This window comes from Falco punctatus (genome assembly GCF_963210335.1).
Source record: "Falco punctatus genome assembly, chromosome: 7".
Classification (NCBI taxonomy): Eukaryota; Metazoa; Chordata; class Aves; order Falconiformes; family Falconidae; genus Falco; species Falco punctatus.
The window spans coordinates 9,933,761-9,950,730 of record NC_137587.1 but is presented as its reverse complement, the minus strand read 5'-3'; the positions used below and the strand labels follow the sequence as shown (position 1 = coordinate 9,950,730).

Here is a 16,970-nt window from a genome sequence, read left to right as displayed (position 1 = left end):
GCCGCGGGCGGTGCCGCAGGGATGCGCAAAGCCAGTGTCCCGAGGGTGGCCGGAGCTGGGGAGCTGCCCCCCGTACGGTGACAGCCGGCAGGGAAGCTCGCCAGGACTCCTCTCGGAGGTCTGGAAAGCGGGCATTCCTCACTTTGGCGCACACGCAAAGAAAGATGAGCGCGCCCGTCACCCGCCACCACATCGGTTACATAGCGTTCGAGTTACACAGCCTCATCAGGGTCCTAAGAAACTATTTACATATTCAGGGTATTTCCTGGGATCCTCGTACATACGCTACCATATGCTACTACACCCTATGCACATGCCGTGAAATAAGCCGGTGGGTCTTCTGGGGGTCTCCACCAGCGATCCAATGCCTTCCATCACCATGTCCTCTACCTGGCCTCAGGGCTGACACATGCCCAGAGGAGGCTTCTAGGGAGCCGTGCAGCCAGGGTGGCCTTGGGCCGGTTAGTCCTGATTTGTAGCCTTGTTATCTCTTAAGAACAGGCCTCGACTCTCCTATTTATCACTTGCCTACCTTCGGGCTTCCTTTTGTTTTTGTCACCATAGGAGGCCACAGCTGCACACTCCCAAAAATTATGTTGGCCTATTAGATCTCCTAACAAAAGGTTAGTAAAGCAATAATACCGTATTCTAGGCTACAACCCCGGCCCGCCTCGCTGGGGACACTGCGGAGGGGCGGTGGGTTTTGCGGCTTCCAGAACGTGACTCGTCCCGCCGCCTGCCATGTCCCGTCGCCCTCAAGCGGCGGCGCCCGCGGGCCCAGCCCAGCCTCTGCGCAGGAACGGTCCCGGCTGCCTGCGGGGGAGCTGCGCAGTTAGCGTCCTCACCACCCCCAGGCGTCAGGAATAACGGCCGCTAACGGAGTTTTAGCAGCCGCTAAATGGCGAGGCCCGAACCGCCGCGGCACCGGGTAACGGGCGGGAGGGCAGAGACCCAGCGGGGCCACCGCCCGGCCACGGCCTGCACGCCACGGCGCAGAGCGCCGGCCCTCAACAACATCCCCGCCTATTGGCTCGCCAGGCACGGCGGCCTCCAGAGTGAAGCGGTGATTGGCCCCTGCCTGAGCCGACTGCGTGCGGGCTCATCAGCCCCGCAGAAAGCCGGAAAGTAGGACGCGTTCCGGGTGGGCGGGGATAAACGTCCTCGAAGTGGCTTTCTGATTGGGCTGCGGGAAAAAGGCGCATGAGATCTCGTTAGCTCGGAGTGATTGTCACTCCGGAGGCCCCTTTGGTGATTCGTGGAGTCGGCAGGGGAGCCTTCCGCTAATTGGTCTTCCGGTATGCCAATCTTCCTTTGGGCTCTGTGATTGGTCAACGGCTTCGGCGGGCCTTTCCCGTGGGGCGTGCCCTTTCCTCTTTTGCCCGATTATTGGCGGTCGGAGGGGGCTGTTGAGGAGCCATTGGCTGTGCCGGGCCGGCCCGCGGCTGCTGGAGCGCGGTGCCGCCAGGCGGGACGCGTGGGCGGGGCTTCTCCCCCTCCCGCTCCTCGTTACCCAGCAGTGCCTTGCGCTGGGCCCCGGCTAGGCCGCGCGGCAGGCGGGATGGCGGTGGCGGTGCGCGCGCTGCAGGAGCAGCTGGAGAAAGCCAAGGAGAGCCTCAAGCACGTGGACGAGAACATCCGCAAGCTCACCGGGCGGGACCCCAACGATGTGAGGTGAGGCGGGGGGGGGGCCGCCGGCGGGAGCAGCGGGCCACCGGGGGGGCGAGGGGGGGGTGAGGAAGGGCCGGGGCGGGGGGGGTGGGTGGCGCGCCCCGCGCTGTTGTCCCGGTGTGAGGGTGGGTGCTGCGTGGTGGGGCCGAGGGGCGGGCGGCGGGGAGCTGTCTGCAGGCCGCCGCGCCCTTCGCCGTCCCCGCTGCCCTGGCGCAGCGCTGGGAGGGGGGGGCAGGGCCGTGGGGTGGGGGAGGGGATGGTCGTGGCAGCGGGTACCTCCGGCCGGGCTTCCTGCAACGGCGGGGGTGGGGCAGGCACCGCTAATAGCGCACGCTGTCTCTTGCAGGCCCCCTCAAAACAGACTGTTAGCCATCACAGGCCCTGGTGGAGGTAGAGGGCGCGGGAGCTTACTGCTGAGGTAAGGGGCTGCGGGGCAGCGGGGCTTCTCCCACCCTTTGCCCCAGCATCGGGCTGCGCTCCTTCCGCTGCGGGGGTTGTGTTCCCCGGCTGATCCCGCTGCTTATTGTACTGCTGTTCCAGTAAGTCTGCGCTGAAGCTGAGCTACAGGGCACTTTGGGTTTTATGTCACCGCCTGAAATTTAAAGGACTTTCTTATTCTGAGTTATAACAAATTTAAACCGGTGGTTTTCCCTAACTCTGTCAACTATGTGCCTGAAAAACAAGGGGGAAGCATCAAAGTTAAGGGAGGTGTAATGTGGTGCCTAGGACCTTGTCTCTTTGAAATTGTTCAAAATCAGTCTCTCAGTAACTAAGACGCTGGTACCTATTCCAGGAAGAATAGAAAGAGTCAAAGTCGACGGAAATTTTCAAGCACATGTAACTAATGCCACCAGTGCTTCATTGTGAGTCGTCATGTCATCGCCCCCCTCCCCCCTGCCCCGTAGAATGAAAAGGCCAATTTTTGTTCAGTGGTTCTTAATGGAGTATGTGGTGGATTTTTTGTTGAATTTCAGTATTTAACTGCTGGCTAAGGTTTAATACATATTGAAAATTATTGCAAATATGAACATAATGGGGCTCCTTGGTTTAGTGCAGCTGCTTAATTAAATAAGTGCAGAAATTCATGTTTACGTTAGTTGTTCCATAAGCAGTACATTTAAATGCTTTATTGCAGTAGTTACAGTAAATGAAGATAGGGCTGAGTAACATTTATTGTTACACTGTGACTACAAAGCCAAAATTCAGTTTGATTGTGCAGGCTTAAGGTAGACCTGGGGTTAGCCTAACTTGTTCTGATATCACAAGTGTTTTCTTTTTAGGCGTGGATTCTCGGATAGTGGAGGAGGACCCCCAGCCAAACAGAGGGATCTTGAAGGGGCAGCCAGTAGGTAGGTGCAAAAACTGCTGCAGACAACTTGTTTTATCAGAGTGAGACTTTATAATGGTAAATTTAAAATACTTAGGTTCAATAACTGTTAATATCTGATGATTTTCACAGTCTTCTTCAGAGATTACGTATTCAAGGCTTCCTGGAAATATATTTGGATGGTGGCAATTGACTGTGGTGAAATCTTTTTTTGTACCTTATAGTAATATAAAGATTGTAGCAATAATGTAAAGATACAGCAGTACAAAGATTCTTGGAATTGTCTGTTGGTGTACAGTCTGCTGTATTATAATCTGCTTAGTAGCCCAGATTTGTTTTACAGTAGACACAAATTGAATTATGACTGAGATCTCCTGTTCAATAAATCAAATTTGTATAGCGTGACAATAGACTCTGATTTTGAGCTTCCACATCTGGATGCAGGTCTGTCAGATGTGACTGACTATAGTGAGCTTCACTCTGTGGTCACTTAGGTGCAATGGTAGTTCTCAACTAAAGCAAGGCTTGCTTTTGAATTTTTGAGTTAATGCAAAATTAAGACTGTGAAACAGCTTTGCCAGGAGTAAAGTGCTGTGCCACAAAGCTGAGAGTGAAAGCTGAAAAAAAATTTAATTCCCTGCTTAGTAGTTTAAAGCCTCAGTTCATCCAAGTTCTCAGGTCTGAAGTGCTCTGCCCCTCCTCACCTGTTTTCTAGGTATTTGGCTAGGTAACTTAAATAGCAGTTCCCATTTGAAAAGTCATACCACCCTTTATATCATGATGCATTAAAATCTATCTAGTGATCCTCTATACCAGTAGCCATTTCAGAGATTTGGAAAAAGAGAATTGCAGACATTAAAAGCAAGAATTAAATTCCAAAGATATTCCAAAAATTCAAATGTGGTAGTAATGTGGGCTCTTTACTATGCAAGTGGTATTAAATCTTAAAACTGTCTTTTCTCACTGATTTTTGTTGTTTGTTTTTTTACTAACAGTAGGTTCTGTCTGTAAAACGCTACTTACTGGTCATTGGAACAGTGGGGAGTTGTTCAACAGCTAGAATTGTGGATTCTTCTGACTAGATATGCTGACTTGTATTTTTCCCGTGTTAGAACAGATGATGTCCTAAATATATGTTCTCTAGTGACCTCTAATGCTTTCCTCAGGCTGGGTGGCGAACGTCGGACAAGAAGAGAATCACGCCAAGAAAGCGACGCAGAGGATGATGATATTAAAAAGGTAATACATGATAAATGGAGCTGTGCAGGAGGAAACTTCCTTATCTGGAACATGAACAAAGTAGTTTGTTTTAATTTGTTGCAGCCAGCGTTGCCATCTTCTGTTGTTGCTACCTCCAAAGAGCGAACACGTCGAGACCTTATACAAGATCAAAATATGGACGAGAAAGGAAAACAAAGGTATGCAGAAATGTCTTTTAAGCACTAACGTGGTACTTCTGAGTGCCAGTATAGGAAGTAGCTTTAGATTTAAAAAGCATTATACGCATGCTATCATGTGTCAAAGGTGATGCTGAAGAAGTACCGTAATGGTATAAAATAGATTTCTAAAAATACTCTCAAAATACTTAACATGATGTGAAAAATGCAGTGTTACTGCTGTAAACTGACGGGTTCTACTTCTCAGGCCACCTACAGGAACAGGTTTGCTAGTGCTGTTGTAATTGATCGTCTTTGAGTAAGACAGAATATATATAGCTTCACTGGTTACTGAACATCTTGGACCATTACAACTGTCTTGGCACTTCATTTATTTTATTGGTTGAAGGAGGCTTTTGGGTGTGAGTTTCCTGCTTCCCCCCTCTTTTGTTTTTTTTAAACATTAAATTTTAGTTCCATCATGTGGTTCTTGTCTCTTATTACATTCAGACTCGTTAATGTGTGTACAATCTGACCTTTCTTTTGGCGGCTTCTTTTCAGAGATGACCTGTGTATATCTCCTTTTTCCTGTATTCTATTTGTGTCAGGGTAGCCCATAGAAATTCTTGCTGAAATGCAGTTCTATTGGGAAGAGGTATTGGAAATGCAAATTTGCAACTCTGTCCAACCTCTTGGACTCCATCCACTTCAGCCTGCAGCTCACCTGGTGCACTAATAACCCATACCTCAAATAAATAGAAGAATGAGAGCTGGAATAAGGAACTATAGAGAGCTTCTCTGATAAGGACCGCAGATCAGTTAGCACAGAAAAGGCACTTCACTCGCTTCTTTTACAGTTACAAGACTCCTGTTGCTTCCATCACCAGTTTCCCACTGCTTTCCTCACAGAAAGACTTCCAAAATTCTTAGTGGACTTAAGGCACTAAAAGTTTGTTTCCTCAGAATTGTAGTTATACTGTTTTCCACTTCAGTAGTCTTCTGGGGAGATGAGGTGAGAAAACTAGTATTGATCTCTGTATGACTGGTGGTGGAACGAGACTATTTTAAGAGGACAGCATCTATTGAACCCTTGCTCACTGTCTTCTGGGATGTCATTCATATACAAATACACTTTGAATAATTCTTCCTTTATTCCTGCTTCTGCTCCTTAATATACAAGTACCTTTACCTTTCCATGTCAGGTTTGTGTCACCATAGTGTAGTGGTACCGAGTTAACAGAGTAGTGTTTCCTTTTTCTCTTAATTGGGTGAAAGTTCAAGGCGAATAAGGGAGTTTGCCTTTTGCTGTAAAGCCTTGATTTAGGATAAAATGGAAAGAAAGAAAAAGTGAAATTCAATAAATTAGTTCTTGCTCAGAAGAAGGGAATTACTTGAAGAATTTGACTTTATTTAGGTTTTCTCAAAACGATGCTTAATTGGATGAGAGCAGTTCTGGTTTCATCCCTCAGTGCAGCATCTCATTGTAGAAGATACTGTCAGGCAAACTGTGACAGATGAGCTTTCAGTCCCCTGTGGTTCCATTTCTCCTTAATCCTCTGGGTGGGTGGGTGGGGTACGTTTTTCAGAAAGTCCAATGACCTTCCAGTTCACTGCTTTATTGACAGCTCACACTGTATTGAGTCAACTTTTTCTTCAGTACTTTCTGCTTTTGGATGTTTGGTTTTTTTTTTTTTAGTATTTCCTTAGTGTCATTATTTCCAGATGTAAAATGCACAGGCTTCCAATTTTTCCCATGTTAACTGTGCTGTGTTACGGATAAGAGCTGTGTCTTGCTCTTCAGGAAAATATGATATGATACATGTAAATTATATCCTTGACTACTGTTGGCACAGCCAATACGTGTTCTATCGCTATGGCCTTTAGTAATACTCGAGCCTTTAAAAATAAACACTGAGGTGGAAGGTTTCTCTGATGGTTTATGCAAATAAAAATCTTGGTACTTGAACTGAATCTTAAACTTCTTTTTGTTTTTATCCAGGAATCGACGTATATTTGGCTTGTTGATGGGCACTCTTCAGAAATTTAAACAGGAGTCCACGGTTGCTACTGAGAGGGTACTTATTTTTGGTTTTATCAGACTGTAAACAATAAAGTAAAGCTGTGTGGTTAAGCAGATTCAAATAGGAATAAAAATTCTTCACAGCGTAGGTTGCAGGTGCAATGGATTAGTAAGAGTGCATGTAGGTTTTTGTTTAGTTTGGTTTAGTGGAATTGGAATGGGAGGCAGGAAGGGGACTCCCAACAATTTCATGACTCTAAAGCACTGTTTATGACCATTGCAGAAGTGAAAAGGCGATGTTTTGTTGGTTGTGGGCTTTTTTTTATTGCTATACATTTTAAAAACATATAAAATACAAAATAGATCCTTTTTTCTTGTTTACATTATTTGGGGATCATTTCAAAGTAAATGGAATTTAATCAGATAACTATTCAACAGGTCATAGGTTACTTCTGTAAATAATAGTGATTCAGTGTTGCTAAAGCAGTGCCCACCCTGATGCGTTCCAGATCTTTAAAATTATAACCAAGTATACAGAAATGCGTCGTTGTATTGTGCTGTCTGACTACGAATGGCTTTTCCCTCCCTGTATAGATAACAAGAATTCCTGTTTTTAAGTGGAGATGTGGTTGTACTGAAGTGAAGGCTTTGCATAGCTTAGTGGTAACCTCAAAAAACTTGTATATAGGATGGTGGTAACTTTATTCCTAGTACTCCTTTTAAATTGTGCGGGGTATGCTCTTTGTTTACTGTTGCCCTAAATGGGTAATTCAGTTAATGCTAATAACCTTTAGCTCAAAAACACTGTTTGAAAGTTCTACTTTCAGCAGTCTGGTGGAAACAGAAACCAAGTCTTTAAACTTGAAATCTTTTCTGTGTAGCGTTAGCATAGCTGGCTTGCAGTGTTGATATTGATTACTTTCAGATCCAGTATTTAGATATCCTGCTGTTTAACTTCTCATGTAGCTCATGAGAAAGGACCAAAGTTCTTTGCTGCCTGGCTGCCTTTAGAACAAGAAACTATTGATTAGGATGCTTTAGTAACATGGAGTCCTTGTCTAATCTGTAGTAGTATGTGTTTGCATCAGGAGACTTCGAGGAGTTACTGCTCTTTGCAGCATTTTTCTGAAAATTTGTGTAGGCATTGTTCTCTTCTTACTTAAGAACTTGCTATAAATCAAAGTAGAGGCCTGAAGAGTTTTATGGCGCAGCTATTTTGTTGTCCAGGCACTAAACTGTACTTTTTTTTTTTATTAGACAGCTATTGTACAATCTGAGCATATGGCTGTCTAGGACATAGAAACAGGACATTCCTGGATTGTAGTAATATATCTAATTAGCAATGAATATACTGGAAGTATTCACAATGTAAATTTTGTTGGTCACAAACACCAGTCTGCAGTCCTTTGTTTCTGGGGGAGCTGACTTTGTTTTCCTCAGTGGAATAACAGAAATAATTTTTTTTTTTATGCTGTTGGGGAAAAAACTTGTTGAAGCTTGTCTTGAAAATTAAAATCAAAACTGAATGACAGAAAAGCAGGTAGAAATCCACAGGGGCCCACAATTTTATAGTTCAACCACAAAAAATTAGGTGCCAGCCAGCAATGACTCTCTTCTATTACCTGTAATCTAGGAAATATTTCTTAGTGTGTTCTTAGGATTGTCTTTAATGGTATAAGTAATTCAAAAATTTAAGTGAACCAAACTAGAACACTTTCTTGATTTAGAAACAAATATTTAAGATACATCTTTATTTATTTTAGCAAAAGAGACGACAAGAAATTGAACAAAAACTTGAAGTGCAGGCAGAGGAAGAAAGAAAGCAAGTTGAAAATGAAAGGCGAGAACTGTTTGAGGAAAGACGTGCTAAACAGACGGAGCTGCGGTTACTGGAGCAAAAGGTTGAGCTTGCTCAGTTGGTGAGTTTTAATTTTGCTCTTCATCTTTTTCTTGTTTAAACTATTCTGCTGTATCTTAGGGTTATTTTCTTTCATTACTCAGCAAGAAGAATGGAATGAACATAATGCTAAAATAATTAAATACATAAGAACAAAGACGAAACCCCACTTATTCTACATACCTGGCAGAATGTGTCCTGCTACACAGAAGTTGATGGAAGAGTCACAGAAAAAGATGAATGGTAAGTGGTCTTTTTGATACGAGAGTCCTTGTTCTTGCCTCCCTTTGTTTGCTGTACAGATTTCTTTTTAAGTGTCTCTGCTTAAATACATGATTTTCATGGTTAGAACAAAATGTATGTTCTTGCATGGGTGTTCATCATAAGTGAACATTACTCTTTCAGTGACTTATTTTTATGTTGGATGTGCTTTGGTTCTCTTACAAGAAGTCAAAAGAGGTCTATACATAATCTGAGGTATGTGTTTAAAACATAGTCCTTAACATTAGCTTTAGTTACCAGACGTATGCCAGTGCAGCAGCTTAGTTTTTGAAAAGGCAGATTCTATGGATTGAAGACCCAAGGAAATGCAGGTTTTTACAAGGGATTTGAGAAGCATTTTCTTAAGCACAGCACTAGAACTTTATGATGACTTCTTTTTTTTCACCTTAATGTGTGTTCATTTCTGTTTCGCAGGATGACTATATTTTTCTTTTGGAAAACAATGTAAAATACTCCGGTTGATGCTAGACCTACTGTTCTTTCTTTATTGAAATGAGAATGTATTGGGTTTTTTTCTCTTAAGGAACTCTTCTACATTGTGTGGGGTTGGGGGATAAGAGAAACTAGCTCACCTGTCTGAATAGCTTATGTTATTTAAGCTTTCTTAATACCTAACGAGCTTTTTGCTGATCCTTACTGTCTTTTGTTTACCTTAGGTAGTATAACCTTGTTAATATATAAATACCAGGAAATTAAGGTATTATATTGATATACTGTTGGTTGGATTGATTTTGATGAAGTCAAAACCTCTTTTTGTTAGCTTAGATTTAGGGCTTTACTGTTCTGATACTCAGCTGAGCTGACTATCCCCTTTGCTTTGTTTTCTTAAGGTAACTAGCAGTCTTTTCCATTATGCATGAATGGCTTGCTACTTCAGAATGAATAAGGATGCAGTATTTATAAGTTAAAACAGTTTGATAACTTATTAGTTCATAGTTAAGGGGAAAATAGACTTCAGTGTCTGTAGATAATCTGAAACTATTATTTATGCATTTATTCCCCAGCACTCTTTGAAAGCAGGCGAAACGAATTTGCAGAGCAGATTAACAAAATGGAGGCCAGGCCCAGAAGACAATCTGTGAAGGAAAAAGAACAGAAGGAAGAACAGAATGAAGAAAAGAAGGAAGAACAGAACAAGGAGCAGGAAGAGGGTAAGGTGGCTCAGCAGGTGGAAGAGATGGAGACAGGTAATCAGCACAATGATGTAGAAATGGAGGAGGTAGGGGAGGAAAAGGGAAAAACAGGTTCAGGGCATAGTGATGCAGAGAAAGAACAGGAAGAGGATGAACAGAAACATGAAATGGAGATTAAAGTAGAAGAGACTACCGAGGTGAGGGAGAATGACAAGCAACAGGATGGTCAGCATGAAGAGGTCACAGCTGTAAAAGAGGAAAGTGAAAATGTTCAGCCACTGGATAATGAGCAGGATGTGGCTGAAATGAATGAGGCAGATAGCGTAGACCCTATAGAAAATGAAAATGGCAAAGAAGTGGAACCAGAAACAGAGTGTGATGCTCAGCCAGAAAAAGTGTGCAATGTTCCTTCTCCCGAGAAGGAGAAAGGTATCAAACCAGACATTGAAGCTGAACCTGAAGAAAAACAGGAGAAGGCACCTGAAGCTCAGCCAGAACCTGCGGCTGAGGCTCTATCTCGGCTGCAGTCTGTGCCACTGCCACAGTCACCTCAGTTGTCTCAGTCCACTCAGGATACAGAGCCCCAGACAGACAAGGATGAAAATGCTGTGGTGTCTGTAAAGGTGGTTGAGGCACAGACTGAGCAGAGTCAGACACCAAGTGCAGAAACTAAGAGTAAGACTAGGAGTAGAAGCAGGGGTAGGGCAGGGAACAAAACTGGTAAGAGTCATAGCCATAGTAGCAGCAGCAGTAGTAGCAGTAGTACTTCAAGCAGTACTAGTAGTGGAAGTAGTTCCAGCACTGGCAGCAGTAGCAGTCGGAGTAGTTCCACCACCAGCAGCACTACAAGTGGAACTACTAGCAGGGACAGTAGTAGCAGTAGCTCTAGCAGTAGTGAAAGTAGAAGTCGAAGCCGAGGAAGAGGGCATAACAGAGATAGAAAACGCAGAAGGAGCACAGACAGGAAGCGAAGGGATGCTTCAGGAGTAGATAGAAGTCACAAGTCCTCAAAAGGTGGGAGTAGAGATGCCAAAAGCTCAAAGGATAAAAGTTCAAGATCTGACAGAAAGAGGTCTATATCAGAAAGTAGTCGGTCAGGCAAGAGAACTTCACGGAGTGAAAGAGACCGTAAATCAGACAGGAAAGACAAAAGGCGTTAACAGAAGAGACCAAGCTTCTTTAGCCTAATCTTTGCAGCAGAAGATTATTTGAGTGAAAGGATTCCTTGTAAGGAGGAGAAGGCTGCCTTAAGAATTGCATGCTGTAAAAAATCTTTTGGAAAAATGCAGACTGTTTACCAGGCGTTCTTGTACTTTTTACATAATTTTGTAAAAGGTTACTTACCAAAATTATGTGAAGTTCCTGAAAATGTAAAAATAAAAGATTAACACTCCTTTGCATCTTTTTTTAAATACCCTGTACTCATTAAGATCCTCTGTATATTTTAATAGGTAAACCTTTAAGTAGGCGTGATCACTTCTTCTGTATCATACGTATTTTTTTTTAGAAATAAATGTGCATTTTAAATAAATTGTTTGAGATGTCCTGTTGACAATTAAATTCCTCTTATAGATCATATGTAGGGAGGCAGTGTTGCAGGAAATGTGAAATTTTGCTTTTCCTCTCTATTCCTTGTAAGAATGGGAATCTTAAGACCCAGAAAAGGGAGTAGTCTCCAGTGCTGGGTAGGAAGGGAAAGTAATTGATTTGAATCTATAATTCCTTGTTTTCTTCTGTAATCACAAGCTCTTACTCAATTCTATCTTCCAGTTTTATAAAACTTTTTCCTATCCCTAGGCAAGCAATGATTAAATAGGAATGTTAACACTGGCCAAGACAGTTCAAGTCAGTCTGGAATACCACTCTTACCTGCCTTCTGCGGGTGCTTTGGTAGTATTAACATCTGTGTTCTGGAGACAGTTAAAATCTGTTCAATGATGTTCCTTGCTTTGATGGCCAGTGGAGAAAGACTTCAGCTTGCTTCTCTACCGGGATTCTTTTCATTTTAGTTGCAGACTAATCTTTGATCCCTTCATACCACTAGGGATAATTAAATTGCAGTGTTGGAGTTACCTGGGACTACCTAATACTAATGTCGTGTGCGTGCAAGAATGCTTTCTGAATGTATTTAATACAACTTAAAGTGGTATGGTGTTATCTATGAAGGTGAATTCTGTTTTTATATAATTTTGTATGGAAAACAATAACATCTGTCGCTCTGTTCTGTACATGTGCAAATAAATGTGGCTTTGTAGACTACTCTCTCGATGCCTATGATGTTTTCTATAACACAGGTGTATTACCTTAGCCTTTCTACCTTTAAAGCATGAATCATAATTGCAGGTGACTGTACCTCAGAAGCTCTGTATCCAATATTGTTCTTACAGGCTTTAATTAACGCCTATTAACTGAATTTGAAACACTGCTGTAATCTGTGTCGTTTTGGCAGGAAGAGAATTGTCATATCTCGTAAGCCAAATCGTAGACCAGGAAGTCCTAGAAATATTTTTGGAATGGAAGTGACATGTGAGCTTATTTTAGTGTATGAAATGCCATATGTACCCTTTTTTTTCTGGAACAGAAAGCAGACTTTTGCAAAGTTCTAGTTCAGGAGTGTATTGATTTGGGGAATTTTCATCTGAACGCAAGAGCAGTGACAGACTTCTGTGTTCTGAAGTGCTGAACTTCCTGTCTTACAGAAATGTATGTCTGGCAAGGGATGAAGCAGAATGTTCTTTCAGTACAAATGGACGCAGTGGGCAAGCTCCTCAGGCTTCCCCCTTCTCAACAAGTTTGATACTTCATTCTGAGTCTTCAGTCCACTTGCTACTTCAGTATCCTATCTGCTTCTGCTTCTCTGCAGCTGAGAATCATTTTTAGTTCATGTCGGTAGTCTCCAACTGTATTTCCTTGCCTTCAGAGGAATGCGGTGGTTTAATGTGCCTTATTTTTTGAAGGTCAAGCAAAAGTTCAAATGTCTTATTGAAGTTGGTAAACACGGCCAGAACAAACTTTTATACTGAGTAGCTGAGTAAATGTTACTGTTTTGCATGTTCTAACTAACTTCGCATTTCAAATTGCCTTTGGAGGCCATTATAATTTTGTTGATTAATTACATACTTGTTTTTTTTCCCTAAAATGGAATATTCTGAAGGTTTCTTACGTTGTGCTTGAGTGATTCACTGCTATAGTGTATTTGCTGTATGGGCTTTCACGGCTGATGCTGTAGTCGTTATGCAAAGCTAGAGAAGTTGGCTGCTAGTCAGAAGCCAGCTGTTTCAGAGGAGCTCATTAACAGGGTTTATAAAAACAGTGTGGTGGGTCCTGGTAACCCAACTAGGGATTGGGTTGATTACATTGTTTCAGGTTATGTTACAAGCAGGGTTGTTATTTTTATACAAGGTGAAAACCAAGGTTTGTTGCCAAGTGTGGAGCTGGTGATGTCTTTGATAGTTTCGTGTTTGTTAGAAGAAACTTCCTGTGAGGTTGAGCTGTGCTGTCAATTAATAGTTAGCCTGGGTAAATCTCAGGGGCTCGGTGCAACATAAACATCAGTGTGTCGTAACTTCATCAGAACAAAGCTTTCTAAAAGGTATTCCAATCAGTGTACCACTAGAGAAATAGTACGAGAGAGTAGTATGCTGTTAGCACAGTATTACATACAGACCTTTGTCTTTATAAAGCAGTAGTATTTTCAGTAATTATTACATTTGACCTCTGGGTTCCATCCTTACCCTGAAACCATTTCAGAGCTGTGGGTAGGGCTGAGACCATGAGTGCAGTCAAGTAGCCAACAATTTCAAGACTGAATGTGATGCAACAGTTAAGGGGTTCTGAGAATAAAATGTAGATAGCATAGAGGTAGGAAACAATTAAAGCACTTTCTTAATTCCGTTCCCCATAGTGGCGAGTCAAGATCAAAGGAAAAACACTTTGTTCTCTTCACTCAAGTCATGTGGAAAAAGGAATGATAGAAAAAGGGGAAAAGTAGCGAGATGCTTTATGTGAGTGGGCAACGTACCATGTATGCTCTATGCCTGTCTTGTGGAGGCTTCCATCACATGGTCCCTTCTTAAGTATAACTTCAGAGGGATGTTTGAGGGGTGTTTGTTTGTTTGGGGTTTTTTAGAGCTTTTATGCTATGCACTGACTCTATACCATTTACTTTTTTCATTAGCGTTGTTTGTCTTTGTAAGTGTAGCAGTCCCCACATTTGTTGCTTCAGTTCTGCAGAACAGAAAGCTCTCATTATCTGCTGTACGGCTTTCAACTTTGTCCTTTGGAAGCCACCTGTGATAAACTCCACAAATCTTACTCTTTGACTCTAGTTCAAAGGTGATTAAAAGTTACACTTGTATAATGTCTGCCAGTACAGGATTTGCACCTAGAAGGAAAGAATATTTTATATAAATTGTGATTTATTATTGAAGTTACTAGAGGAACAGAGATCAGAGCAATGCTTATCAGGCTTTTAACAGCGTCAAACCTAGAAGAATGATTGTTGAGACTAAGGGACACTGAGCAGTGCCCAGAATAACCTGAAAACTGCAGATGCAGATTAAACTGAGTAGCTAAGATGAGCTGCAAGATTTTTTCTCCATATAAAGACTTGAGAATTAGTTCTAGGCGTCCATACAAAACTCAGGTCAGAGTCTTTTTCAGAGCTGTTTCGACAAACATAGTAATAATGTGCAGATCTCAAGGTGTGGGTCGGATAGTTTGCTTTCCCACACAAACTTGCTTAAGTATGTAATATTAAGTGCCAGAATACCTGGCTTTTCCATTTTTAGGTGAATGGGATCCATGTTACCAGGCTCAAAAAGGGGCTGTTGGCCTTTCTAGGCCCATTGCTGGGCTTTGCCCCATGTTCTGTGGCTGGTGTGCAACATTATGAAAGACCAGTTGTTAATCTTAGTGGGAAAAAAGCGTCCTTTTTTTGATATTGCACAATATACTTAGTATACATATAGAGTTCTCCCAGTATATATTTCTTGTATATTCCTTCTTACCAATCTGTCCTAATCTGTAGAGACTTGGGAATGAGAAGAAGAATTAAAAAAAAAGCCTGTCTAATTTTTCTGCTCACCCATTTTTTTTGTTTGTCATGTTTTAGCTGCTTGGACCCCAAGGAAGGTCCCGGATTACTGACCCTCTAAGTAACACAGGATCCAGGGAAGTGAAGGGGGCTGTTGATGCTGGGGATGGGGCTGCATCAGCTAGTCAGGAGCGAGTGTGGGGTGCCAATCGATAGCGTGTTCTGCCTGGTGCACAAGGCAGCTCTCCGGTGGATTACCTAACAGCAGAGGCAGCTGGTCATAGGATAGGTCTGTCTGACTACCGGGTCACGTGGCAAAGGAAGGGGCCAAAGTGTTAGATTGCAACGGGAGGATATGTCACCCACACTGATTTTTTTTGTTTGCCGGACATTGCTGGTTAACATGACCCGGGCTCACACTGTGCCCTCTCCCAGCCTCCAGGCTGTTTGCTGGCTGGATGAGGCTAAGCGCCAGCGCATGGCAGGTTGGAGCTGTGGAGCAGGAGGGTGGGGGAACCTATGCTGCAAGTAGGATACAGCTTAAATTCATGGCAAGAGAAAGCAGAGCAAATTCTGTGTGAGTCATGCTCAGGACCAAAGGAGGGGCAGGCCTACTAGGAAGCATGCGAGGGCAAATATCAGGCTGGGAAGGGATGCAGGGCTTGGGATGCTATCAAGAAGGGAGGGAGAGGAGGCTGCCTCATGCAGGAGGGAGGGAAAGGAAGGGCGAAGCCCCTGTTGTGTAGATAAATTAGACGTACTGTGTTAAGGTCACCAAGGAAGTGTGAGATGATGACGTGAGCCCTCTGAAGCAAAGCTTACTTCTAACACAAACCTCTCTGCAAGTTTTCATCTATAGCACAGCTTCATACCTATATAACCAGTGTACAACTCCCTGCGTAATTAATGCTTTAAAGCATAACCTGTGTTTGAGAAAACATTACTTATAACTCTATATTGGATAACAGGTTGCTAAGAAACAGAGGGTATTCCTTAAAAAGCAGGAACTATCATCTGCTCAGCTTTGATAAATTGCTCTGTGATATTTGTGGAGATGGCATATGGATTCTCTAGTTGTCTTAAGAGGCTGAAAACTGCCAAGCACCTTTAAAAAAATTTGGAGTAGAGTAAGTATTCCCCATGTTAAAGGATTTTACTTGGCATCCAGTGTGTGAGAAAACTCCAAAAGAGTATGTGGGAAAAAATTCTGTTCCTATAAATAATCCAAAACATATCAGTGCACACAAAATATAGTTTATTAAACAAAACAAAAAGCTAGACATTTTTTAGTACCTATATTAGCAATCATGCAAAGCAATATATGCATAAAATGGCTAGTCCATCTTAAAATCAGATGGAAGATGTGTATTAAAAATGCATTCATAATCTGGAAAAAATCCTAAAACAATTGTTTGTTGAATTTCCCCTAACACAGTCTTTCACCAACTCAGTACAAAAGAACCTATCTGATGGAGGCTAAGTTTTTATGTGACCAGAACTAGTTTCTTTGTATTCAAACATCAGTCTAACTATCAGAAGATAGTTAATTATTAAACTTATGCATATAATCAGGACACCTGACTGTGCAGATTGTTAGCAGGTTAGCATAGTTCTGTTTAAGCGGATGAGAGAAGGAAAACGGGGTTATAAGTTTCTTTGCAGTGTTTTGTTAAGCTAAGAAATATTAAGTAGAAAATTCTTGCTAATCGCACATAGATGCAATTTCTACAGTTTCAGTGTGTTCTAGGTTTAAAATGTCAAGGATCTTGGATCAGAGAATTTTGCTGCTAGTAATTTCATTTTCAACAAGTCTGCACTGTACAAAGGTACTTTCAGAATGGAAGAAGTGTGGTGATCGGGAATGTGAGAGTAAGTAACAAAGTTTTTTTCAAAAGGAGTCTATGGTGTATGTGTAGCTATTACAAATCATAATGTCAAAATTAGCAATGAAACAGACTGAAAATGAGTAGCCATAGAAAATATTTGTTGTCAATATACTAAGTTTATGAGCAATTGGCTTGAAGTTTTCAAACAGAAAGAAAAAAATACTTGCTGGATCGCATTGTGTAAGTATGTAAAGACCAAAGTTCAGTAATACTCTTGAACAGCTAATTTTTCTGAGGTTTCCTCAAAACTGGCAGTGTAAAGCAGCTTTAAAGTAGTTTTAACTCATTCTTTACAGGTACAAAAGGAATTAAAAAAAATAGTAGGTTACAAACTGAGAAAGAAGAC

The 16,970-nt window shown here is 42.2% G+C and overlaps 2 protein-coding genes across 2 annotated transcripts in view; both read left to right on the top strand.

Annotated features, from left to right (window-relative positions):
* The first annotated feature begins 1,455 nt into the window (after positions 1-1,455).
* PNN (pinin, desmosome associated protein) lies at positions 1,456-11,962 on the top strand. The gene is made up of 9 exons (XM_080395298.1): positions 1,456-1,671; positions 2,015-2,086; positions 2,949-3,017; positions 4,162-4,234; positions 4,319-4,413; positions 6,371-6,446; positions 8,155-8,310; positions 8,393-8,531; positions 9,575-11,962. Exons 1-9 carry the CDS (start codon positions 1,559-1,561, stop codon positions 10,861-10,863), a joined length of 2,082 nt encoding a protein of 693 aa, XP_080251424.1. The 5' UTR covers positions 1,456-1,558; the 3' UTR covers positions 10,864-11,962.
* An 89-nt stretch (positions 11,963-12,051) lies between these two features.
* The window catches only part of MIA2 (MIA SH3 domain ER export factor 2), a 46,445-nt gene continuing 41,526 nt past the window's right edge, over positions 12,052-16,970 (top strand). The window contains exon 1 of the mRNA XM_080395289.1: positions 12,052-16,607. Within this exon, the coding sequence (XP_080251415.1) occupies positions 16,493-16,607 (115 nt within the window). The 5' untranslated portion in view covers positions 12,052-16,492. The remainder of the gene's footprint in view (positions 16,608-16,970) is intronic.

What these genes read in the sequence shown, in the direction of transcription:
- PNN (XM_080395298.1), top strand. Translation starts at nt 1,559, where the DNA reads ATGGCGGTGGCGGTGCGCGCGCTGCAGGAGCAGCTGGAGAAAGCCAAG. An exon ending in CGGGACCCCAACGATGTGAG is followed by an intron (nt 1,672 to 2,014) that starts GTGAGGCGGGGG and finishes TGTCTCTTGCAG; the next exon opens with GCCCCCTCAAAACAGACTGT. An exon ending in AGGATGATGATATTAAAAAG is followed by an intron (nt 4,235 to 4,318) that starts GTAATACATGAT and finishes AATTTGTTGCAG; the next exon opens with CCAGCGTTGCCATCTTCTGT.